The following is a 24,971-nucleotide window of genomic DNA, read 5'->3' as shown; positions in this document are numbered from 1 at the left end:
CTTGGTTCATCTTTTTATGAGAAATACGGTAAAGAGAAAAATTATTCCCGATAAGTCATAATTTATTATTTTAATGAACCGTAGCTGGACGATAGACGGAAATTGACAACCAGCAGGCGCCTAGATATTTTTAATTAACCAGAGAAGGAAGTACGAATCGTTTAATTTGCGACAACTTCCTTTTATTTTTACTGAGCCATTTTTTTATGCCGTAAAAATAAAGGATGCTAAATGTTTAACTCTAGTTGAAATATTAGTTCATTTCTTGAACTCAAAATAAATCCCGCTTCTTTCGTTTTTGTTCAGGGCTTTTTATTAAGTGTTTATTGCTAGAATTGTAAAAAAATTGATAATAATAAAAAATGTATCTCGGCCCCGGGAGATACGCTCCAAGTATCGTTCGGTGGTCTCCCAAACAGTTAAATTGTCGATGACATTTCTCTTCCGGCGGCCCTGATTCGGAGAATTAATCTTCTTGTTCTGCTCTTCTTTCTCTTTCTTTGGATGGATTTGGTTGTAATATTTTTTTAATTATTTTACAAAGTTCATTTTTAAATATCTAAATATTCAAAATTTTTTTAAAATAGTATCCGATTTAAAAAAGCGGTTTTTTAATTAAAAAAATTTTTTTTTCAATTTTTTTTATAGTAAAACAAATACATTAAATTTTCATATTATATTATATATTATAATTATTATTATATTATATTTACACAATAAAAAATTTTGTGTTAAAAATTTTTATGTTAAATATTTAACACTTTTTTGTGTGAAAATTTTTTTACAAAATTTATTATTGAAAAAATTGATAATTTTTTTTTATAAATTACAAAAAAATTAAGTTTTAATTAAAAAAAAAAATTTTTTTATTAAATTTTCATGAGAATTTTCAATGAAATAACACTTTTTAAACTTGAGTAAAAAAAACCTCTAGAGAATTTTTTTTTTTCATTAAGTAATATCTCTTTTCACAATAAAGTCAACACTTAATTTTTTTAATCCCCCTAATGCATAGAATCTACATAAAAATCATTAAAACCACAATTTATAGTTTGTTTTTTCCTGTTAAAATTTTTCCTACGATATTTTCTCCTCGTCCATATACACACATAAAAATGTTTGTATGTATGTATAATAAACATAAAATCCAAACGACGAGAATGATGAACGTAGACGTTTGGTAAACCCGAGAAATTAATGATTATTATGACTGTAACGTCTTTAAGGGTGAATATGTGTTGCTGCAACAAGTATACGATGGATTGCCGAGTGTTGTCAAGTTGCAGCTGTTGAGTAGTACGAGTACGAGGTAGAATCCGGTTCACATAACAAGACTTAGACCATCCTAGCACAGTCCCATCATCATACAACATTATTTATATTTATACATACATATAGTTAACGTTTGATTGTGTCTTCATATTCAGTCTCCTTCCGACTTCGGCTCCCATTAATACATACAGCGATCTTCGCGCCTTCATATTCAGAGTATAACTACTTACTATTTTTTGTCCTCATCTTACGGACCATCTACAAATCCCACTTCCCACAATCTTATTCATAATATTCATGATATGTTTATACCCACACCATTATTAATGTACGTCTCAGTTAACTAATCCTCTGGCTTTGACTGAATCAGCTATTTGAATTTAAAAATGAAGAATAGACCACTGTGCTTGTTATAATCTAAATTATTAAGAGAATAAGGAAAATTTTGTGTCCAGAATAGTCATCTGTACACAGTAAAAAATTTTGCGTTAAAAAATTTAGTGTTAAAAATTTTTATCTTAAATATTTAATAAGACTAATTGAAAAAAAATAAATAAATAAATAAATAAATAAATAAATAAATAAATAAAAAAAAAAAGAATATTTTAAAATTTACAAAGATAACATTAGCAAACAGTGATGCGAGCTGAAAAACACTGGCTTCATTCATTCATTACTATACTCAACTGACCCACATTCGCGGAATTGATCCTCCCTGCAAGTTGTCTGTTATATGCTAGTATTATATACACCAAGTATTTGGTTTTATTTTTTATCCTTTAAAGCTCCTGGAGCTCTCAAGTTGCCGAAAGATCGCAGACTCCACTAGATCCAGGTTTGAAGTTGCCGACACCAGGCGTCAAGTGTCCAGAGATTAGTTTGTGGTATTTATCAAGCTTTTAACGCTTATTTAATATTATCTACAAAAATCAATATTTTATCATTATTCATTACAATAATTAATAATAATTAAAAAAAAAAACTATAAATTAAAAAAAAAAAAAAAAAAAACTTACCATGACATAAATTTTTTGCTTACTGTAGTTTTGTTATTTATTTTTGTTTAAAAAAAAGTCCCCTTGAAAGACTATGATGATTTTTAATTCTCATGGGAACATCAGACGAAATTTTTTTGCAGTTATAATATCTTGAGACAAAAATAGTTACTGAGAGCCGAGATAAAGAAGAAGAAGAGGGAGCGAGTTAGGAGGTAGATGTCAGTATAGTAAAGAGGAAAAAGGAAGTTGAACAAGTTAAAGAAGAAATAGCGTGACGACGTGACGGAACGACAAACCACTATACACCGTCATGCATACTGCTGATGCTGACTTTTCTCATCTTGTATTCTTCTGTATACTCTTGTTAATTCTCTTAGTTTTGCCGACGACATACGAGCAATACAAGTGAGATTACTGTTGATGTTACTGCTCGTTTTTTCGTGGGTTTACGTATACACATCACAATGTGATACTGACAGGCTTCTTGACAGCCGTGCACTGACGTATGCAAACTTATGTGGATATTTTATACTTTGTAGATGTGATACTGAGCTAAGCCCCTAGGTAGATCTTTACGCAATGTAACGAATGACGAGGAACTTCCACTAGTATTTTGAGATCTTTTACCGTCAAAAAAGATTTTATCTCTGCATCATTTTTTTTTTTTTTTTTTTTTTTTTTTTTTGTTATTATTTCTATTCATAAGTTACAAAATTATTTTTAAGTATCATAATGTCATGGTTGATGTTCCTTAAGCTTTACACGAATAAATATCATTTAAAAAATTATTATACAATTGCTCAATAAATAAAATTATCACATAGACCGTAAAAAAAAAGACCTCAAAAAACTAAGCTAATTTTTTTGATTTAAATATAAATATTAACTACTCTAAAAAAAAAATAAAAACCGCAGTCACGCGTGATAATTTTAATCTCCTAAAGTAGACGAACCTTGACTATGGCGACTGCAAAAATGTCGACCTTGCTGCGCACGAGACCGACATTTAGCGCCAGATTTAGTGTAAGCTGAGCATAAAACTTTTGGAGATAACACTGAACCAGGCGAAATACTAAAAAATATATACGATTAAAAATTACTATAAATGAGGAGCTGATACACTAATATGATAATTTTTTAATTGAAAATAAGCCCGATGAATTACCTGCGGGATGCCGATGATCGAGTAGAGTAAGTACTGCCAGGAGTAACACGCTCCTTATCATTCCAACGAATCCTCAGATCAGCAGCATCGACGATGTTTTCATTAATGAAGGAGCGATCAAAGTCACTGTCATCTTCTGATACAGACGGAAACTCGTTGCCATAATCGTCAATGAGATCTTCGCGGTTTTTTTTCGAAGGCAAGTACGAACAAGAGAGCTCTTCCATGGGTAAATTATTCCGACCATACCACACGGTCATATATTGCCACATATTCATTATATTCCCTACAATTAATCAAAGAAATTACCAACTGATCAATTATTCAACGAAATCTGGAATTGAACCGTATTAAAAATTAATTAAGTAGTACCTTTGCAGCGCAATAATTGATTTGCGATTAATTTATAAACGTCCTTCAAAGTATTTGATAAACGAGTAGTGAGAGAAGTTTTAAAAAATTTTTGTTCAGAAGTCAATGGTTTTGTTGGTGGCTGTGACGATAAATGACCATTAGGTGTATCAGTAAAATATTGAGATAATTTTTCTACTCGCGTTTTTTTATCTCGGCTGACTCCAAAGAGAGCATGAATACCAACCATGATAAAATGCACTGAAATAAATTAATAAGTAGATTAAATTGATTACACTAACTCAAATAAATTACACGACAAAATACTTACTTGTAGTTATTAAAAGTATTAACATAGTTAGGGAAGTAAAATCTAGACACGCATTCATTCCATGTTTTAAAAATGTCACTAAATTCATCGGAATCAATCCCATTATTGACGCTCTCGTAAAAAACGGTGCATTTAAAAATGCTGCTATTATCATAGCTCCAAGTAAAAAAACAATGTGCATTGATATTTGATAAACTTTTTGCAACTGTTCGCCTGAAAATTAATACATTTATTAATAGAATAAATAAAAATAGATATTAATAACAACATACCAGTATTCCCAATGTAATCAGTGATCCAACTTAATTTGTCTTCAACTTCCGTACGCATTGACTCAGTTATATTCCAAATAAAATGGATAGTATCATTAATCTTTTCTAATTTCTCAAGAGTTTGTTCAAAATGTGCAGCTGCCTCGGCATTCTGTTGCACGATGCGATTTGTACTTGATTCTATTTTTTCCCAGATTAATTGAGCTTGTTGCTGAATATTTTCCAAATCTTCCAACAATTCCTTATGATTTTCTTTGCGCTCTGACGACTGAGACAGCAGCTGTTCACTTGCTTTTTCTATTAAAAGAATAAAAATTATAACTAATAAATTCTATTAGACAAATATTAATTATAATTTTAATTTTATGTAAAAAAGTTTAAGCTTTGAAAAGTAAAACATCGTGCCATACTTTACCTAATTTATTTTTTATATCTTCAGTCATTGTTGCTAATTGAGCGTGACCAGAGCGTATCAAAGCTTTTTCATTAGTCAATTCACGAATATTATTAGCTACAAATTTATGAGACAAAGACTGAGCATTTTTTAGAAACTCTTGTTGTTCCAATAAAAGTTTATTTCCTTGAGTCAATGATGATAGAGCTTCAAGTGTTTTATCCTCCAAACGATCGTGGCTTTCCTAATTAATAAAATTATTATTTATTAATATTGTTCAAGATTTATTTTTAAAAAATTATAATACAGAGACACTCGTTCTTTTAAGAAACTCGTAACATAAATGCCTCTTTAGTAAATCGGTAATTTAAATTTGTCCTTTTTAATGTTCAGTGGGGGGTGCGTCTTTTTTACAGAATGGAGGTAGGGTCTGACGTAAGTCTTAAGATAGCTGATAATTTATAGATCATCACTTAAGATACCCGATAAGCAAACTGTTGGTCAGCAGGGGTAAATATTTCTTACATTAGTAAAAAGTAATGAGTAATGAGTAAGTAAAAAAAAAATTTACCTTCAAAGTAATCAAAGCGTCAACTTGAGAACGAGCACTCTGCATCAATTTATTTACGGTCAACTCAGTAAGTGCACGAAATTGTGTGCTGCGTGCTGTGTAACAAACAGCTCTTGCACGATTGCTCATTAAATGATAAGCATTCCACATATCGGCGTCCATATCGGTGGTGCATTGTTTTAAAGACTGAAACACAATTTATTATTGATTTTAAAAAATTTAAGATTTAATAGTAAATTGTCTAACAAGACAATAAATAAATAAATAAACAGATAAACGAGTAATAGCTTTGGATCAGCATTTTTCAAAGTAAAAAACTAGCTTGGGCCCGAATTCTTTGAGGGGGTCATATATTTCTACCAATCAGAGTGAGTATATATATACAAGTTCAAACATGCACGGTTCACCCCTCCAATTCGCTAGTAAATGATTTTTTTTTTCACTTATACATCTCTAAGAATACTCGCGACATATTCTCAGTATTTTTATATCCTTCCTATTGAATCAGTTTGATAATTACAATAAATTTGTGAGTGTAATACTAAAGATAGAAGACACTTGGTTATTTTAAAAATTTTTTTATTTAATTAAAAACCGATGAGAGTCATGAAAAATTGCAAGTGTAAGATTTTTTTAATTTGTGCTGCGGATTAAAACTAGTAGTTACATATAATAGTGTAAAGTGATATAAAAAACCTATATCTACTTAAAAGAATTCGGAATCCACGTAAACAAATTAAAAAAAAAAATTAAACAATTTATAAAATTCGAAAAATTGTATCTAATATTTTAATTATTTTTTAAAAATTACCGCAAAGTTAAATTAATTATTCACCGGCATTGTTAATAAATAAATAAATTTTTTTCTTACCATTTCCTCGGTACAAGGGAAAATTTTACGCCCTTCAACAAGTGATTGACAATTAAGTAAATTAACGCTCAGCTTGGCTAACTCTTCTTCAGTCATATCACTGCAGGAAGTTCTTATCTTCATGACAACTTTGTGCTGACAAGTTTGCAATGGAGAAGACAATTGTATGTCTGTTATTTTAGCCGCTTCTTGAAGAAACTTTTCATCATCTGTCATAGCTTCATAAGGAATTGATACGAGAGGAACACCGTCAGCTACAAGTACATTGGTGTTATCAGATTTTTCCCAAAACCAACTCAACAATGATGCCCCACTGACACAGGTTAATAGCAGTGGAAAAATTATCACCAGCTGCTTCATTATTTAATTGTTGATTTTATTAACTCCCAAGTGAAAATATTTCTGAAATAATAATTTAATTAATTATTAATTTGACATTGAAATCAGCGGATGTCTAAAAATTTTTTTATTTTTTTCATTGATAAAATTAAAACGGAAAAAATATTTAAAAAATTTCTAATGTTATAATTAAAAGAAAATTAAAAAATTAAAAACGTCGGCTAACTTTAGTATTATAAAAAAAAAATTAAAAAATGATTAAGTGACTGCTAACTTTAATGTCCTTCATTTATTTATATAGAAATACATGCATTTATTTATTTAGAAAAAGTCTATAATTATATCAGAGTTTTTTTTAGTTAATACGTAATAATATATGAATTAAAAATAGATATTAACAAGTATGATAAAAATCTATAAAGTACTTAACCAATATAACTTGACGTGTTACTTACGATTAAATATTTATAAATTTAAAAAAATATGCATATGATTTCTCTTGTCCTATTGAGTAATATCTATCTACTTCTTTTTTTTATTTCAAGTCTATTGTCATTTTCGTATGTATATATTAAACAGTAATTAAAATTTTTTTCGGAGTGTAAATTATTCGACAAGTTGATTCCTGTTTACAAACGTTTAACGGCTTGATTTTTGAAGGTCGGTTACTACAAACCAGCCAATCAAAGTAAATAAAAACATTAGGTTAGGTTCAAGTCTTGCACCAATCATTAAACGTCATTTGTCATCCATTACGCATGCGCAAGATTTCCCGCGAGTATTAAAAATTTTTTTTCTTATTAATAAGAAAAACTGGATAATTTTGCGGGTTTTTTTTTTTGACGATTTGATTAATTTATGATTATACATATTAATAAAATGATTAAGTAAATAAAAAATTAATTTATTAATACCTATATTATACATTTATTTTTTTTTCTGGAACAACTTCACTGATACCATACATTCCAGCAAGTAATCTTCCATGTGAAATTGATACAGGTTCCTTTGGTGGAAGATAAGGTCCTTTTTCACCCATATAAACATATCTGATTTTATATTAAAGAAATATTTTATATTTGTTATTATAAATGATGATTTTTGTATAAAAAAATATGAAATTGAAGTAGAAAGTTAAAAGAAGTATTTTATGACACTAGAAATTTTTTTTTTTATTTTATAGCAATGAAATGATTATAAAAAAAATTCCATTTGTAAAAATTAAAAAAAATTATAAGTGGAAATTTTTTAAATAATTTTTTTTTTTTGATTGTAATTGATTTGTTAAAAAAATTTAGAAAATTATAAATAAATAAAATTTTGCTTATTCTCTTAATAATATAGATGACTTGAATAATTTCATAAAAAGGATACGGTAGTCGCAAAACCCAATAAGCACTTTGTGATAATTTAATTGGTTCTTCATTCCCAGAAACAAAAATGGGACACGGTGGTGGTCCTGGTTGTACTTTAGGATTAAGTGTAACGTGAACAGGAGCTTTAGGTGTCACAACATGGATCCTCATTAACTGAGCAATTAATGGTTTTGGTTGCCTAAATGTAAAAATATCTGTACAGTAAAAATTGAACAAAAAATGATTGAATTTAAAAATATTAATAAATAAAAACAAACCTGCAAGGGCAAGGAAAGTACAGTGGCATATCAGCGGTATTTGATGTCACTTTATTGCCACTGTCTTTAACAATTCCACTTCCAGTGGCTTTGAGAACTTTATCAGGAGCAGAAGCCATAAAACGGTGGCCTCGAGGACACTCGTACTCAACACCCACAAAAATTTTAACAACAAATTCCTTTCCACCTTTCGATTTTCTGCACTTCAGTGCATTGACATTCTGATAATTTTTTCCACGACTGTTATAATTATGTGAGGAGTGATTGTCACCAACTATGGGCCAAAAAGAACCTTTGTCTTTTTGATGCTCCAGTCTGACTGTCACGTCCCAGGGTAACAAAAATGCTGAAGTAGGCAACATACCGGCTTGGTGCTGAAGACCAAGATTGTGCGAGTACAAACTGCTGGGGCCTAAGCATACCAGCGACCAGCTTGAAAATTGTGGTAAGAGACCAGCCGGCGATTCAGTATGCAGCATTCCTGGTAAATATTCCGTTGTTGATGGTTGTCTTACTAATGATTTTTCTGAAAAAAAAAAAAAAAAAAAAAAATGTACTTGAGTATTTAATACTTAACTTAAAATTTTTATTTTTTTTACCTTTAGTATTTTCTAAATCGGCGTCAGAAACTCGTATCACAATTTTATCAGCTTCACTTTGAGAAAGATTTATTTTATCATCAAGACCTCGAGCCTCTTCACCCTCAGAATCACTTTGTAATTGCAATTGCCCGCCACTTTCATATCCTTCAATATTATCTGTTAATAAATAAAATATTAATTAGAAATTTTATAAAAAATTTTTCTTATTCTCTTAATAATATAGATAATTTTTAATACCACGTAGAGGACTGTCTGCTGAACCGCATGCGAGTGTTTGATTTTCCGAAGCTGGAATGTCAACTCGACTACATGAGTCTTTCCTAGGGCCACCTGAAAAAAGTTGCGCTGGCCTAAAACATCAATAAAATAAATTATTTTCATTTTATTTATCTTACAAACAACTAATAGAATAATAAAAAAAAAAAAAAATTAAAAAACTACCTAAAGTTGTGTGTGCTAGGTTGAAAGACAGGAAATTCAATGCTTTCTAACTGCGCACAGCCGCACTGTTTCGCCATCAATTGAAACCATTCACAATTAGCATGCCGTAAACTGAATGGGTCTTCCCTAGGTCCTTGACATTGTCCGCAATTGCAAGCACAAACATATCTAACACCACTGCAGTGCTCTAAGATTGGCAAATCATTATCATTCTTACGTACATCCGCAAGCTCGCTACCACCTCCCTCACTACCGCCTCTATGGAGTCGATTGGTACATGGATTACCAGTTAGTGATAAAACTTCACACATTTGTCGACCAGCTCGCCAGTGTTTGTCGCACTCCATCTGTAGCTTTTCGCTAAATTCATCATAGAGTGGTCCTCGTGCATGCATCTCGAAGACAGTCATCGCGTGAGCCAACTTTGTTTCATGATAAACACGGCCATAGTGTTGTGGCAAATTTTCCTGATAAGTTTGCAGCGCACGTGGCAATACCTTGTTGCATCTGCTCTTGCTAAATTTAACGTCTGTATTGAGCAAGCCGTGTAAAGTTAAAAGATCTTTGTCAGTACTTAGCATAAAAAATTTGTAAACCGCATTAGCGACTTTGAAAAACACTGGAGCTGATGGTATTTCAAAATACGAAGGGACTGGATGACGACCAACTTTACTGTTGTCATCAAACCCTTTGCTGAATGCCAGATGAACGTGCTGAAGTAAAAATGATTTGAACGATCGTAATTCATTATTTTTTTCTAAACTAAAATTTGGCTCGTTGACTAAAATTTTGTTGTTATTATTGTTGTTTTTGGATCCATTTGAACTGACTTTGCAGCTCTCTATTAATTTTCGCATCATGTACCCATACATGTCGCGGGACTCCGTGGATCCGGTGTGGATGTATACGAATTCTTGATTAGCTGGAATAGCAAAGAGACAATAAGAACTGATGTTATGGACCACATGGTTTTCTTTTAGAATGTGGTAGATTTGATCTTCCAGCGAATGTTCGAGCTGCTTTATGTTTGGTAAATTTTCTGCTGTTTGTTTCAGATCAGCTGGCCCAGTCTCGAAGTAAAATAATACGCGTGGGGGACACGGTCTGCAATTAGTTATCCAGTTTTTTGGTAATCCAGATATCGTACCAAGTGTACTAGATAATTGTGTTGATACTTTTTGTCTGGAAAATGTTGATCGTGAAACTATTAATAAATTATCTTTACTCTGAGTGAAAGTTTATCACTCAGTTAATAATTAATAATGATAAATAAAATTCAAGTTAAAAAAAAATAAAGCGTTAAGCAAATGAAAGTGTTACGTCATATTTTTTTAACGTTATCACGCATATGGTTGCGTGAAATAAGAATTATTTTAAGAAAATAAAAACAGTATATTATAAGTGTACGCAAAGATAATAAAAATTTTTAATATTTGTAGGAATTGATAAAATTATTTTAATAAGTTGTAGTGAATTAAAAATGTTTTTTTAACTTGAAAAACTTTAAGTAAGTGAAATAAAATTATATTTAACTTAAAAAAAATTACTAAAATTAATTTAGCAGATATTTTATAATTTTAAGAATTTTTTTAATAAATAAATTAAGTAAAAAAAAATGAGTAATAAATTGACATGTAGAAATTTTAATATCATAAAGAAATTTATAATTCAATTAATTAAGTATAAAATTAAAGGCTGATTATATAATAATAATAATGATAATTACCTGATTTTATCAAGAGCTCGGAATAAATGTAAGTAACTGTAGTCAAATGTATGAGTCGGATGACTGACAATAATTATGTGTGATATGTGAAAAAGAACTAACATAGCTTTGGCATATTTTTCTCTCATACAAGCCCAAGCACTCAAAAAATCCTTGCATCCTAATTTTTCTATAACAGTGTCATATTGTGACACCAAAGTTTGACAGTCCAACAGTCCTCTCAAGTGCAAATAAATTACTCGTTCCTTCTCATCATGATACCCTTCAATTTCAGACTAAAAATATAATATTAAAAAAATTATTTAAAACAATTTTTTTTTTCATAAATACCATTGTATCATCGTTGACAACAGGGTGATCAAGAAGATCTACCAAAAGATTGGTACTTATCATCTCTGACTTGCATCCTTTTGCACGGTATTGCGATTTTCCAATTATAGACACGATTATCACTTTTCCGGAGCTTGCTGGAGGTTCTTCTTGATTCCAAGGTATTGAAAAAATTTTTGGACGCATTTTAAATAATATTTATTACACACTTTACTTAATATTTAATATTTAATAAATGTTTGTTATTTTAGGTTAGTACCAGTCACTTACTCCACAAACTTTTGAAAAATGAGAACGTAATGATAAAGTAAAAAATTTTTTTTGTGACAGTCGGTATAATAAAATTAATTAATTGCATTGTGATTATTTTTTTTTAATTAAAAAATATGTAAATAAAAATTTTCATTGTTAATTATAATCCAAAGTTTTGTGAATAAGAAATTAATAGTCAATTTATTATTGTTACAGTTTTTAGGTTATTATAAATTCTGAAGTAATATTCTAAAAATAATATTTGATATGTAATTAATTAATATTCAACTTTTTTTTAGTTTACTAAATTGAAACTTATTCCCCTGGGTCCAAAATGGTTTTTTTGTGTGATTTTTTAAAAATGAAGGTAAATTTTTATGATTAAAAGTGGAATGAATCATAATAATCTTTTGAAAAACGATACAATTTCAAAAATGAATGGATTTTTGAAGATATTTGGGCAACAGTGGAAACAGCTGGGCTGAAAATATACAAAAAATTTGACTTACTCAAAACAAGCATGTTATAAAAAGTAAATAACTATTTAAGTATACAAACTGAAGTTTAATCTCATAGCTATTATTTGAAGGTATTATTATTCTTATTATTATTATTAATTTATTTATTTATTAAGGTCATGGAGTCGAGACTTAAAAGTAACTACAAAATTTTTATACAATAATGTAAAACAATATTAAACAAAATATAATGAACAATCATTATTTTAAGGTATTTAATGAACAATTTTTTTAAATGAGGAAATCACTACAAAGGCAATACTTTATCCGTCGTTTCTTTTATAATTTATATTCATATTATATTCTCTTAAAAATAAATTTTTTGTATCACTAATATGTACATAGCCAATTGACGTTTAAATAAATAAATAAAATGTAATAAGGGTTGTCAACAATAAAGACGGAAAAGTAAAACTTAAATATTTAATGATTTCCCGCACGGCCTCCGTGGCGCAATGGGCTAGCGCGTTCGGCTGTTAACCGAAAGGTTGGTGGTTCGAGCCCACCCGGGGGCGGCGATTTTTTGTTCTTTTTAATTAAAAATTGTAAATTTCATCTATGATACGTGAAAAGTTCCTCCAACAGCTTAATCGATTGCGTATCTCACTCGTTTTAACTTAATGAATAAAGATTTCATACAGTAGAATTTATTATGTATAATTTTATTTAATTATTTTTATTTTAAGAAAAACTTAATCGCCTTTATTTTAAAAAAAAATTGTATCAAATTTTTGTAACTTTTATATAAAAATCATCAAATAATTAAAAGAATTAACTATTATTAATAAATTAAATTAAAACAAAAGTAAAAAAAAAAAAAATTTAACTACGAGGCAAAATTTCAATTTTTTTATACTATAAATTTAATATTACAAAACAAATTAATGTGTAACATTTTTTTATTGAAATTTGTCAGTATAAAAGATAGTTATAAACGTATAAAAAACGTTATTTTTCTATCATATTAATACAATGTATATAATTATTTAAGTTTTTATAGATTTATAGATAGGCATCAGTATTATTTTTAAATAATAAATTAAATTAAAATGTTAAATTCCATTTTCAAATGTATCACTAAATTTGTCAAACATAATTAAGTTTTACTGTTTTATTAAATATTAATAACTCGTGTTTACCTTGTTCTGATTCTCAATTTCAGTTTTTAAATTATTGTGCAGTAATTGTGAACGATGAAAAACATTAATTAGAATCTTTGTACATTACTCGTGATAGAGCAATGTAATTAATTTTAGTGGTAAGATCATGGAATCCAACCGGGCCTAATTCACAGTCAGCACATCCTAAATATTTTATTTGATCAACAGTGTGTGTGACGCTTATATTTTCGAAGTGAAACATGTCATCAACTTGCCAATAGTCTTTCAAATCTTCCACTTCAACAGATGACGGAACTGATGTTTCACTTTTAGATTGGCCATCTTTTTTTTTCTTTACAATCAGTGGCAACGGAAACTTAAATTATTAATTGGTAATTAGTAAGTCAATTAATTAATTTAATGATATTGAAAATAGCGCATGCAAAAAATATTTTATGAAAAAATAAAAAAAAATTTTTACCTCACGTGAAACGAGTGTACCCGCTCTTGGATTTAAAATAATTGATGGACAAAATTGACAGCATATTTTAGAATTATTTTTTCCAAGATCATCACATTTGGATTCACGAATTTCTTCAATTGTTGATGTCATTTTTTTATTGTTTAGTAAATTTGAAAAATTACTTGCTCGACGGTTATTGTAAATATAACCTCAAATTAAGCCGAGTTAATAAAAATAAAAAAATAAATTACTTCCACAGAACTTGGGTTAATAATTTTCAATTGATGGTTAATTTTTTTTTTTTAATTGTTAAGTGAAAAAAAAAAAATAATAATTAATTCTTTTACTTGATTAATTGCTTTATTAAAATTTGCACTGTTTAAAAATAAATACTCATGTACATACAGGTAAATAAGAAGTGGAAACGAAGAACCGCGCCTTTGTCGATGAACTGTTTTATTGTACTGAAATTCTCGCACATCTGATATTTTTTTGAAATTATTTTTTCAAGTTAATTTTCAGATAAAAAAAATTTTTTTTTTAATTTCGAGATGAGGAATTTTTTCATTCAATTTTTCTTTTATTAATACTCAATTTTTATTTTTTTTTCATGGAAATTTTTTACTTACATAAAATAACAATACCTCCAATAAAAAAAAATTACAAATTATAATTTTTACTTAAAAAAATATGAAAATTCAGTGCAAATAAATAAATATATACAATTATCTTATATCCAAGGAAATAAACACGGATTTACAAATTGCATACGTTAGTTTAATAAAAAAAGAATCTGTTACTTACATATATTTATATGTAAAATGAAATTTTTTCACTGACTCAAAAGAATATCAAGTAATTTTGATGCTGGGTGGAAATGAATCTAAAAACAATCCATAAACCAAGATTAACAATTATTTAAACACAAAATCTAATTTATTTTATAAACAAATTCTTTGGAAAAATTAACTTTGTTTTGGATTTTTAAGATAAAGAAAAAAACTTACTTCTAACCAGCATGGTGTTTGATCAATAGTCTTCTTTAGGCAATTAGGACCCCACACTTCACCAAAGCTTATATAAATAGTAAAAAATTCCTTGAAATTATTTTTGTCAATCGTAGAGCTGGGATCAGAATTAATACGCAGCTTCATTTGCTCGCAAGCTAATTTCAAACTGAATATTTTATTGTTAGCATGTGTACAAATCTTTAAGGCACCAGTTTTATTGATTAATATATTTTCTTTTGTAAGAAAATTTGATTCTATAAAAACGTTTTCACTGCAGTTCTGTCGCAACCAAACATCGCCATTCGTTTGCAAGTATATGACGATACCATGGCCTGAATAAAAATGAAAAAAATTATTTTAAGAAATAAATTTAAATGTCAAGTTAATTTAATTTTAACTTACCGATATTCTTCTTTACTTGTTCACTAATCTTATTGCGAGACTTGTTGATAATTGAACTTAAGCAAAAACTAGTATTAGTACTTTGTTTCATATAATTATTATTGACATTTACTGACAGAGAATTATTTATTACATGAAATGTTTCACCCACTTGGGTGTTGAATTCATAATATTTTATAGAACACCAATTTTCAAATACTTTGTAGTCATTAAATAGTTCCTTGATAACTTCTTCATTTTTATTGATCGTACCTAAAATAGTTATCAGATAATTTAGTCAATCTAATCCCTTGTAGAAATAATTCTCTGAAAAAACTCTTGAAAAGTCTTTATAACTCTGAATAAGACTTTTCGAAAGTCTTCACATCCCTAACTAAGTAAAGGAAAGACTTAATAAGTCTTCAAAACTCTGCGATACTCTTCAAAAATCAAATTTTCCCTGCAATTTCGGAATTTCTCAAAGAGTTATTAAGACTTGATAAGACTTGTTCAGTTTTACAGGAAAAGAAGAAAATATTTCTTTTCAAAAAAATTACTTATCAGAATTAAATAAAACTATAAAAAAGAATTAATGCATGTTTTAAAAAAATTTTTTTTAAATAATATTTTCATCACGAAAATACTTTGATGGGCATCGAATCACTCATAGTTGAGCAAGTCAAAACATCAACAGCAAATGAAGTGCACTTGCTGTTGGAAACAAATATTACTCAAAGAGTAAATCCAATCGGTATTTAATTTGGACTATCAAATATTAAAGTCAACTTTCTAGATAGGAGAGAATTTTCTATCCACACGCCATCTGCTGGAATTAATTGATACCTAACATATTTTAGTTTACGAATTTACAGTTAGAATCTTTAAGTGTTCTTAGTTTCTAATAGGTTTTTTATTCAGAGTTATAAAGACTTTTCAAGAGGTTTTTCAGAGAATTATTTCCACAAGGGATTGATAAATAATTTTTTTTCACTTTATTTTTATTTTCTTTTTTCACCTATAACTAAATTTAATTGATGTAAATCTACTGTATAAAGCCGATTGGCTTTTGAATTAATAAATAAATAAATAAATTATAAAACGAACCATTTGATGGAGATTGCTGATTAAATGGATGCTGTGAAATTTTTTGAGTATCATCTTTCGATTGCGATTTTGCGCTTTTGCGTGCATGGTCAGATTTTCCTGCAATAAATGTTCAAAAATTAAAAATGGATAATAAATAATAATAAAAAATTTATAATAAATAATAATAAAAATTAAATATAATTAATTTAAATGAACTATTGTACTTTGAATTCAAATAAGTAGAACTATACCAGATTGTCTTGGAGTTGAATTTGCTGTCAAATCATCATTGGGACTTTCGTTGATCATTTTGTGATATTATTTAATATAAAACGACAAGAAGAAAACGTGTTAAAAAAAATAAAAATTTTCTTTAAGAGAAAAATATTTGAGTGACCTACATTACCTCGGTTGTCTAAAAACTGTCTACTGTCTTAATTTGAGTAATTACTCCTAATTTTACCCACGTAATTTTAGTATTACGCCCTCTTCATTAGCGAGTAAATTTTGGGACCTATTTAGAGTGGGGATTAATAAAATGTGCGTCATACTGTTAAAAACTTTCTACTGTCAAAACGCCATTAAGTCTCAGTCTCTGCTCATATAATTTTACATTTGTCATTCAACTTAGTTAATGTATTTATAATTATTTTAATGACTTCTTCATGCTGGATATGAGTAATGACAGCAAACTGTTCAACGAGTCTTTTATAATTTTTTTATAATTAATGGAAATTTTTTATTGTAATTATTGTTTTATAAAAATTTAAAAAAAATTGACAGCTCTCAGCTAACTTCAGAACCAAATTAAAAATGACTATTTCTTCATTGAATGAATTTAAAAACATGACACTAAAGTTGACAGATATAAAAATTTTTTTAGATACTTACAACAATTAAATTATTAAAAAAAAAATTAAATTATAAAATTTCACATGTAAAAATTAATAAAAATTACAAGTGAAAATTTTTAGAAGCATTTTTTTATTGTAATTGATTTATTAAAAAAATTTTTAAAATGAACAACTGACTGCTAACTTCAGTATTGTTTAAAAATAGCATCAAAAAATTTTAAAACAAGCTTGCAGCGCCATCTGCTGTTTAAAAGTATTGAACAATAAAAATAGCAGTCTCCGTGTGTCGTTTGGTTATAAAGTATATTTATTTATTTATGAATAATTAATAAATAAATAAAAAAATATAATGGCACGTTTTTTTTTACGCCAATTCCATGCTGACAGACTAGCATTTATTGGTTTATTAACTCCAGATCTTAATTATGATGTAGTAGTAGGAGCTGGTGACGACGACGACGACGATAATGCACCTAAGACCGGGTTAGATGGACTTTGCCGAGTGTTTTTACCAGGGTAAGTAATAGCATGAAATAAAATAACAATAATATTAAAAATATATATCTAAAATTAATCATCTTTATTTTATAGAAAATACGGAGAACTGTCTGCAGAGTTCACAACACTTGTTCATATGTCATCTGCCAGTATCTTAATGGGGGCAGGTTTCGGTGCTATGAATCAAGCGCGTACTGCTTTTCATAATTTTATTGAAAATAATCATGCGACCAAGTTTCCCAATCATCTGGAAGCTAAACGTCAGCTACAACACCGGGTTACACTGGCTATGGGTTCAGGAGCCTTGAAATGGGGCTGGCGAATTGGAATGTTCTCAACTATTTTTTTGTAAGACTGTCTTACACTGTATTCTTATTTAAAGACTAGATTTAATAAGTAATCATAAATTTGATTTTTTATTTATTTATTTCAGAACAACTAGTACAGCAGTAGCTGCGTGGAGAGGAGAAGATGGAGTCCTGGAATACGTTATTGCTGGTATGACCGCTGGTGGACTATTTAAAGTCAATATGGGACTTAAGGGATTTATAGCTGGATCACTAGTTGGTGCTTTTGTGGGTACACTAACTGGATTATTTTTCGATGGACTTTTTTGGATTTCTGGTACATCGATGAGATCATTACAAGAAACACAGAAAAAAATGGCAGAGTTACGTGAGGAGTAAGTCGATTTTTTATTTTATTTTTAAACTAAAACAACCAGTTATTGACACTTGCGATTTTATTTTAATTAAATAAAATAAATCGACTCTAATAAATTAATAAATACAATTTTTTAATTATAAATTTTAAGATAATTGATTTTTTAACACCATTTTATTTTTTTAATTAGAATAAAATTGCAAGTGTCAATAATTGGGTCTTTTACCTTATTGCTAATTTTTAATTCTAGTCTTTAAAAACATAAAATATGAAATATATAATTTTTATTAATTATTCAAGATTTATAACTAATTAAATATATCATTTTTAGCGGATTGCGCAGACAAAGAGATGAATATCTTAACAAAGAGTACGGTGAAGTACGAAACGTTGTTGTTGGCAAAGGCACTAATGAAAGCGCATAAAGAACAAAAAAAAAAATAAACTGAATAATCTTTATATAGTTTTTTGTACATACTAGTTATTTGTTACATTTCATTAATAGATTAATTTATTTATAAAAAAAAAAAAAAAAAAAAAAAAAAAAAAAAAAATGAAGAAACAACAAAATTATATTGGTATACTTTTATTTTGCTAAATCGACAATTTACAAAAAAAATTCTGTTTGTAAACACATTTAATAATTTCAATTATTGACATACTATTTAAAAACTACTTGTAGGCCATGAAATTATAACTTGACAATTATTTGTCAATAAATTTGTAAAATAACGTTACCTACCTTATTGCATATAATACATAAAAATTTACATAATTATAATTTTTAAATAGATTAAAAAAGCATTGGATAATTTTTTAATTCAACCCTGCTTTTAGAATAGGCCTGATTAAATGCTTAACTAGTAAATAAATTTAATACTAAAATGATACTAGTACATGTTTAAATTGATTAAATAAATAATAAATTTAAAAATAACAAAATGCACTATAATCTCACGTAGTCAATAGACTAAAGTCCCTACCACCCTGTTTGTAATTGCGAAAAAAAAAAATTTAAAAATTTAAAAGAAAAATTACACACGCAATAAAATAATTAATTATGATTCTTCTTGCTTATCTAAGTCCTGGACCTTGGTAATACGTTTAGCACCTCTGCCAGGGGGTCCTTTCGGCTTAGCAAATTTTGGCCGGTGTAAATTGACTTTTGGGTGTAGCTCCTCTTGTAAAAATCCTTCCGTTAATTCCTTTGCATCATCTATCTCTAGCTACACATTCAACAAATTCCAAATAAATTATTCTACGGCATCAATTTAAAATTATAATCATAATAATTAAAATAATAATAATAATTGTTCATCATTAATATTGAATTAAGACGAAAAAAGGATTTGATTTTTTTTTTCAGGCCTATTCTGTAAGCAATTATTTTATTAATACTATTTACTATTAATTACATACCAGTAGATGATTTATCTTTGCCACGTGTGCTTGGAACCTAATAAATAAACATCTAATTTATCTATTACATTTATTTATTTATTTATTTATTTATTTATTAATATAAATAAAAAAAAATATTTTAGTCAACGGTGGATTTTTTGTAATAATGGTTTAACACTTGGTCAATTTTAATTGCATAATATTTTATTATACATATAGCATCATTAATAATTATATTGGCAAGGTATACAATTTTTTTTTTTTTAATTGCAACATTTAAAATGATTCAAAAAAATTTATAATTAGGTAAGTATAGTAATTTGCGTACCAGATGTCATAAGGGCGTATAAAAAAAATTCTGTTTATTTTTTTAAGTGTAAAAAAATTTTTAATTATAAAAAAAATTTTTTCTTCAAACTAAAAATTTTTTTGGACTTAGAAAAACAAACAGAATTTTTATTATACACCCTTATGGCATCTGTAACGCGAATTAATTTGATTAAAAGGAAAAAAAAAACTTACAGAATAGGCCGAGGATTAATACAAAATTTTAATAAACAATTTAATCCAAAATTTCATGCATTAATTATATTAATGAACAATATTATAATTAGGAACACAATTTTATATATTTTTGAGCATTGCTGATTAATATTTAATTAATAATAATAATAATTATAATCGATTGGCCTTTTATTAATAACATTAGCATTGTTATTATTTACTTTAAAGATTAAATTATGGCCAGCAATAAATCAGACTATATTTTTAATAATATTAATTACAACAAATAATTGTTATTTAATAATGATTAGGCCAAAAATTGTTAATATGTTAATTATGATGTTTTATCGACGTTTAATTAATTTTGTTATATTTTTTGTTGACAAGGAAGTTTTTAAATTTTTATAAAAATCTACGTGATTTAAAAAAATACATCACAAAAAATATAATGCCCTTCTGTTTTTTTTTTTTTTTTTAAATTTGTTCTAGATCGACTATTTTTATTTATTATACTGGCGTAAATCTTTATTCGTGGAATAATTTTGTTGATTGATCAATACTTTGTTGAGATTCACATTTATAAATAATTAAAACGGAATTTAAAAAATTATTCTCTCAAATTTTTAGTCAGTGATACTTATTAATCAGTCTTAACATACATAAAAATATGATTTAATTTTTTTAGTACGAATTTATAAATTTTTCCATCCATCATATTGTAAAGTTTTGATTATTAGTTGATTAAAATTTTTTTTATAAATATTTATCAATTATAAAAGCACAAAATAATATAATTTTTTTTCAATCGTTTTGAAAACAAATTATCTTGTACACTAAAAATAATAATTTTGAAATAGACTCACATCGTTGTTTCTATATTTAATCTAATATATTTATATCTATATATTTTCTTCAACTATGTAATTAATATGTTATAGTAATGAATATTACGTGGTAGAGAAGTTAGGCGAGTGGCATTTTTTAATTAATATAATCAGCTAAAGCCTATGGAATTTACCTAACTCTCTAATAATCACAAATGGCCAACTTGCCAAATATACTGTATTTTATTTTAATTTATCTGTTTTTAACCAACGATAAATTATTTAAATATAATGCCTGGAGTGAATTTCACGATCATGTCTTCAGTTTATTTTGTACGTTTAGTTTCATAAATTATTAAATATAGATCATTTCGTTGCTTTTAAAAAATTTTTATAAATGTAAATATAATAAAAATTAAAATTAAAATATTTGTGCTGCCCTTTTTTTGCAACTAAACAATCAAGCTTAAAAAAATTATTTCAATAATTTGTATTAAATATATCTAAGAAGTAATGAGTTAAGGGTGTAGTACATGCCTACACAGAATTTGTCTCCATTTTTAAAACTCACAAAATTTATCTCCAAAAAAAAAAAAAAAAATAGACTATTTTTTTTATTACATAAAAATGGAAAAAAAAAAAAAAAAAATTATTCGTTTAAAAATTACAAAACGCGTATTTAGAGATTTTTTAAATTAATAAAATTTTTTTCTTTAATTTAATATAACAAATAAATTTTAATATTTTGGAAAAATTGCATCCAGATTTTTTTTTTTTTTTTTATTTCTACAAGTAGCATTTTTTGATAAATGCTTTCTATAATAATTTATTCATTATTAAATCCTAAAAATTGCAATTTGGAGAGAAATTCTGTGTAGGCATGCACCACACCCAATATTTAAGACATGACTTGAAATTCATTTCCGACTAGACGAAATTACGTCTCACTAACTTTAATCTCAGAATAAAATGCATCAACTCGCAATATACTATTCACAAAACATAATTTAGAATATTATTAATTATTACGAAAACAAAAATTTAAAATCAAAACCATAAACATTTATACGCAATAATAATATATAATTATAATATTTATTAGCAGTACTTTTATTATGGAATAATTTGATTACCACAGAAAACGTCAAACTTTAATATTAATATTATTATAAGCTGCTATTTTATTCGAAAGCGTAAACCTGTTGACGATCATGCTTTGTTTTATTAGTTTTTTATTTTTTGTAAGATAATTTAGAAAAATACACGGTTAATCCTACTCTTGCTAAACAAATATACATATCACGTTGGACACTTAGTGATCCATTAGATATTTTTTATAAATTACTTTGAATTTTATTTTTTTAGTTGAACCTTTGTTTCAATTATCTCATGAGTAAAATTTGTAATCACAAAAACCTATGTGCGTCATAGCTTGTAAAACATAATTAATATAATAATAAACACAAACATAAATCGCATATTTTTTTTAAATACCAAGTATGGAATGTAATAACCAAGTGAGTTGAACCTGTTAACTTAAAACGCATGAACGTTTTTGTTTAGATTTTTTCTCAGTTAAAACCTGCGGAATATTGCTTGTCGGGGTGACCGGGGTCGAGACGATGATTTTTTCTTTTATTGTAGGAGGATCCTCCAACATGTCTGCTAACTCTTCTCCACTATTTACCTCCAACTGCATTTATAATCCGTTTGCCATTATGGAGCATTATTATTCATTAATTAATTTAAACTTTGGTGCATCAGTTAAATGATACAACCGCACATAATATCGTTACATGTTACGTAATATGCTAATTAAATTAAAAATTACACATGCAACCATTTATCGCGTTTATTAATCTCAACGTCATTTCGCTTTTACTGATTATTATTGTCAATAATTAATCTATTAATTACTGAAGCATTATATATACTGCTACCAAATTCTACCGTCTTATTTAATGGACTTATTTAAGCGGTTAAGTGAAAAATAATATTAAAACAAATAAAATAATTATTAAATACTGACCTTTTTCGCAATTGTAACACCTAATGACTGGATAAGATCCAGCAATGGAGCCTTGCATGACGAATAAAGCATTCGCTCTTTGATACTACAACTGTACCCTGGCATACTGTAGATAAAAACTAAAACAGCAATAATGAATAATCATTAAAATTAAATTTTAAATTAATAAAAGATTGCAAGGTGTTGATCAATCAGTCAAAAATACTCTGGTTAAGAATACTGATTAAAAAGAATTGAGAAGCATGCAAACTGTATATCTATATGAAAAAAAAAAAAAAAATCGAACAAAATGTTTTTTAATTTTTTTCAATCAGTATTTTTGAACAGGGTCGTCAAAGAGATTTTAAAAAAGTAGTCGAAAAAAAAATATACCTATTGCTTCAGTGTAATCACCCTCGTGAGTGTGCTTAAAGTTATATAAATGATATCTGGCAGCATCAGCAGGTACCTTGGTAGGTAACTTATCCAAAGAAACGTCACCAGTCATAACTAAATGAATTTTTTCTTCGTCCAAGTCTATTTTCAACTGAACATACTCATGGACTCCTTTTCCCATGTTAGTTATCGCCTGTTTAGCTTCATCGGTTACAGGGAACGCAACACCACTGAGCGTCTGATGTCGCGTTTCAACATTGTAGTCAGTATGTACAGCTGTTTTCTTAAGCTCAACCAGCTCTTCTTCAGCAGAAGTAAGCGGTGCTGGTGCAGCATCATTTTTCTTGTGTCTGTTGTAGCCCTCCAGAGTCACGTCTTCCATCACGGTGCCATGCAATTCGTCTTTTATGGAAGCAGTTCCGAATTCCTGCTTCAGGGTGGCTTTTGTTGACGCGTAGAGCATTTTTTGGCGCACGGGGGCATTGTCGGGCGACCAGGAGATAAACAGCCAGTCGTAGCCGGAGTCTGGTGACTTGGTGTCTAGTCTAAATAATATGTACGCTGGTTGATTTTCATCGATAAGTGGTTTCACTAATTTGTTGTAGTCGTCTTGCCATTTTCCGACAGGTTTTGATGATGTAGATGGTGCTAACTCCTCTAGGAATTTTAATTACCAGGAATTAATTAATTACTTAATTATATTACACTAAAGTTGACAGACATTAAAAATTTTTTTAATATTTTTGTAGAATAGCAAATTTTTGATCATTTTAATAAATTTTGTAACAAATAAATTATGACAAAAAAAATTTTGTTGAAAATTGACATGCAGAAATTTTAAAAAATTAAAAATGTAATTTTTTTAGAATTAATTTAATTGTTAAATGAAATAAAAAATTTATCAAGTGACAGCTAACTTTAATGTCATGAAAATTAATAAAAATTACAAGTGAAAATTTTTTTATTGTAATTAATTTATTAAAAAAATTTTTAAAATTGACAGCTTACGGCTAACTACTTCAGTATTATTTAATTATATATTATATATGTATTTTATCTTCATACCATTTTCAATAGATACTTTTAGCACTCGAATTTTTCCATCTCGACACTTGGCGAATATTTTTTTCAGAGCGTCATTAGCTGTAATTTATTGAATTATGTCTAATTAAACGGTCAAGTTATTTAACAGTAAGTATTAATTAAAGAGTAAATTTATATGGGCGTGTTTGAGGTTAAATTCATCACCTACGTAGCAATGTAAATAAATGTCTATTTTTAAAAATAGTTGTACCTTTTATTCCTGTCTGATGAGACATTATTTATTCTACTATTATAATTGTGCTCTGCTTAAATAAAAAAAATGATAAAATTTATTCACAAGCTCTAATTTAACGCCGCCAGGATACAGTAATCAACGAAATAAACCACTTTAACGTAACCAAAACCACCAACGTTACTGGAAACACTGGAATAGGGAGGCTGGGACAAGCCAGTGTTGCTGAAGGCTAGCTGTCCTAATAAAACGCGAGAATTAAATTTGTACGATCTGTGCTGGCACGGGGCACGGGAAAAAATGGTCATTTTACCCCATTTTTGCGCATGCGTTCGAGTAATTTACCAGAGTATCCAAATATGACCGATCCCGTGCCACCGTGCTCATTGGCACTACACACGCATGCGCGGTCTTCCTTTTTAAGCGCACGAAAAATATTCC

The 24,971-nt window shown here is 27.9% G+C and overlaps 4 protein-coding genes, 1 long non-coding RNA gene and 1 other non-coding gene across 10 annotated transcripts; 3 read left to right on the top strand and 3 right to left on the bottom strand.

Moving 5' to 3' along the window:
* Window positions 1-961: 961 nt before the first annotated feature.
* LOC141526433 (nonsense-mediated mRNA decay factor SMG8) lies at window positions 962-11,612 on the bottom strand. Of its 3 annotated transcripts, none has more exons than XR_012479025.1 (10): window positions 7,479-7,591; window positions 6,226-6,627; window positions 5,355-5,540; window positions 4,805-5,027; window positions 4,390-4,686; window positions 4,118-4,330; window positions 3,808-4,047; window positions 3,436-3,721; window positions 2,289-3,342; window positions 962-2,192 (listed from the first exon to the last, which is right to left on the bottom strand). XR_012479025.1 is itself a non-coding variant. In XM_074241461.1 (9 exons), the coding sequence occupies exons 1-8, from the start codon at window positions 11,480-11,482 to the stop codon at window positions 7,484-7,486; spliced, it is 2,751 nt and encodes a 916-aa protein (XP_074097562.1). In that variant the 5' UTR covers window positions 11,483-11,612; the 3' UTR covers window positions 6,513-6,627; window positions 7,479-7,483. The 3 variants fall into 3 exon arrangements, 1 of the variants encoding a protein (XP_074097562.1); XR_012479024.1 differs by lacking the exon at window positions 7,479-7,591 and adding an exon at window positions 7,020-7,206; XM_074241461.1 differs by lacking the exons at window positions 962-2,192; window positions 2,289-3,342; window positions 3,436-3,721; ... (3 more) ...; window positions 4,805-5,027; window positions 5,355-5,540 and adding exons at window positions 7,939-8,118; window positions 8,198-8,723; window positions 8,797-8,955; ... (2 more) ...; window positions 10,967-11,241; window positions 11,297-11,612 and having other exon boundaries at window positions 6,513-6,627; window positions 7,479-7,613.
* Window positions 10,616-12,321, top strand: LOC141526437 (uncharacterized). Its single transcript, XR_012479027.1, has 4 exons — window positions 10,616-10,747; window positions 11,320-11,457; window positions 11,848-12,080; window positions 12,183-12,321. It is a non-coding gene; the product is annotated as an uncharacterized LOC141526437 (long non-coding RNA).
* Strat (RAB interacting factor STRAT) lies at window positions 11,726-14,262 on the bottom strand. Of its 2 annotated transcripts, XR_012479026.1 has the most exons (3): window positions 13,648-14,261; window positions 13,206-13,542; window positions 11,726-12,029 (listed from the first exon to the last, which is right to left on the bottom strand). XR_012479026.1 is itself a non-coding variant. In XM_074241466.1 (2 exons), the coding sequence occupies exons 1-2, from the start codon at window positions 13,777-13,779 to the stop codon at window positions 13,270-13,272; spliced, it is 405 nt and encodes a 134-aa protein (XP_074097567.1). In that variant the 5' UTR covers window positions 13,780-14,262; the 3' UTR covers window positions 12,268-13,269. The 2 variants fall into 2 exon arrangements, 1 of the variants encoding a protein (XP_074097567.1); XM_074241466.1 differs by lacking the exon at window positions 11,726-12,029 and having other exon boundaries at window positions 12,268-13,542; window positions 13,648-14,262.
* On the top strand, window positions 12,508-12,581 carry Trnan-guu (transfer RNA asparagine (anticodon GUU)). The gene has a single exon. It is a non-coding gene; the product is annotated as a tRNA-Asn (tRNA).
* Window positions 14,263-17,097: 2,835 nt separating the features above from the next.
* On the top strand, window positions 17,098-18,578 carry 140up (RPII140-upstream gene protein). The gene is made up of 4 exons (XM_074241465.1): window positions 17,098-17,476; window positions 17,552-17,806; window positions 17,892-18,140; window positions 18,453-18,578. The coding sequence occupies exons 1-4, from the start codon at window positions 17,310-17,312 to the stop codon at window positions 18,544-18,546; spliced, it is 765 nt and encodes a 254-aa protein (XP_074097566.1). The 5' UTR covers window positions 17,098-17,309; the 3' UTR covers window positions 18,547-18,578.
* Window positions 18,579-18,631: 53 nt separating this feature from the next.
* Twf (twinfilin actin binding protein) lies at window positions 18,632-24,811 on the bottom strand. Of its 2 annotated transcripts, none has more exons than XM_074241462.1 (5): window positions 24,549-24,811; window positions 24,320-24,397; window positions 23,252-23,911; window positions 22,880-22,998; window positions 18,632-19,347 (listed from the first exon to the last, which is right to left on the bottom strand). In XM_074241462.1, exons 1-5 carry the CDS (start codon window positions 24,571-24,573, stop codon window positions 19,180-19,182), a joined length of 1,050 nt encoding a protein of 349 aa, XP_074097563.1. In that variant the 5' UTR covers window positions 24,574-24,811; the 3' UTR covers window positions 18,632-19,179. The 2 variants fall into 2 exon arrangements, with proteins under 2 accessions (XP_074097563.1, XP_074097564.1); XM_074241463.1 differs by lacking the exon at window positions 18,632-19,347 and adding an exon at window positions 19,709-22,543.
* Between the last annotated feature and the right edge of the window lie 160 nt (window positions 24,812-24,971).

Source organism: Cotesia typhae, unplaced genomic scaffold (assembly GCF_013202065.1).
Source record: "Cotesia typhae breed Kobodo isofemale line unplaced genomic scaffold, CoteBio_Ctyphae contig_33, whole genome shotgun sequence".
NCBI lineage: Eukaryota > Metazoa > Arthropoda > Insecta > Hymenoptera > Braconidae > Cotesia > Cotesia typhae.
The sequence above is the reverse complement of the archived record's forward strand: the minus strand, read 5'-3'. Positions and strand labels throughout refer to the sequence as shown.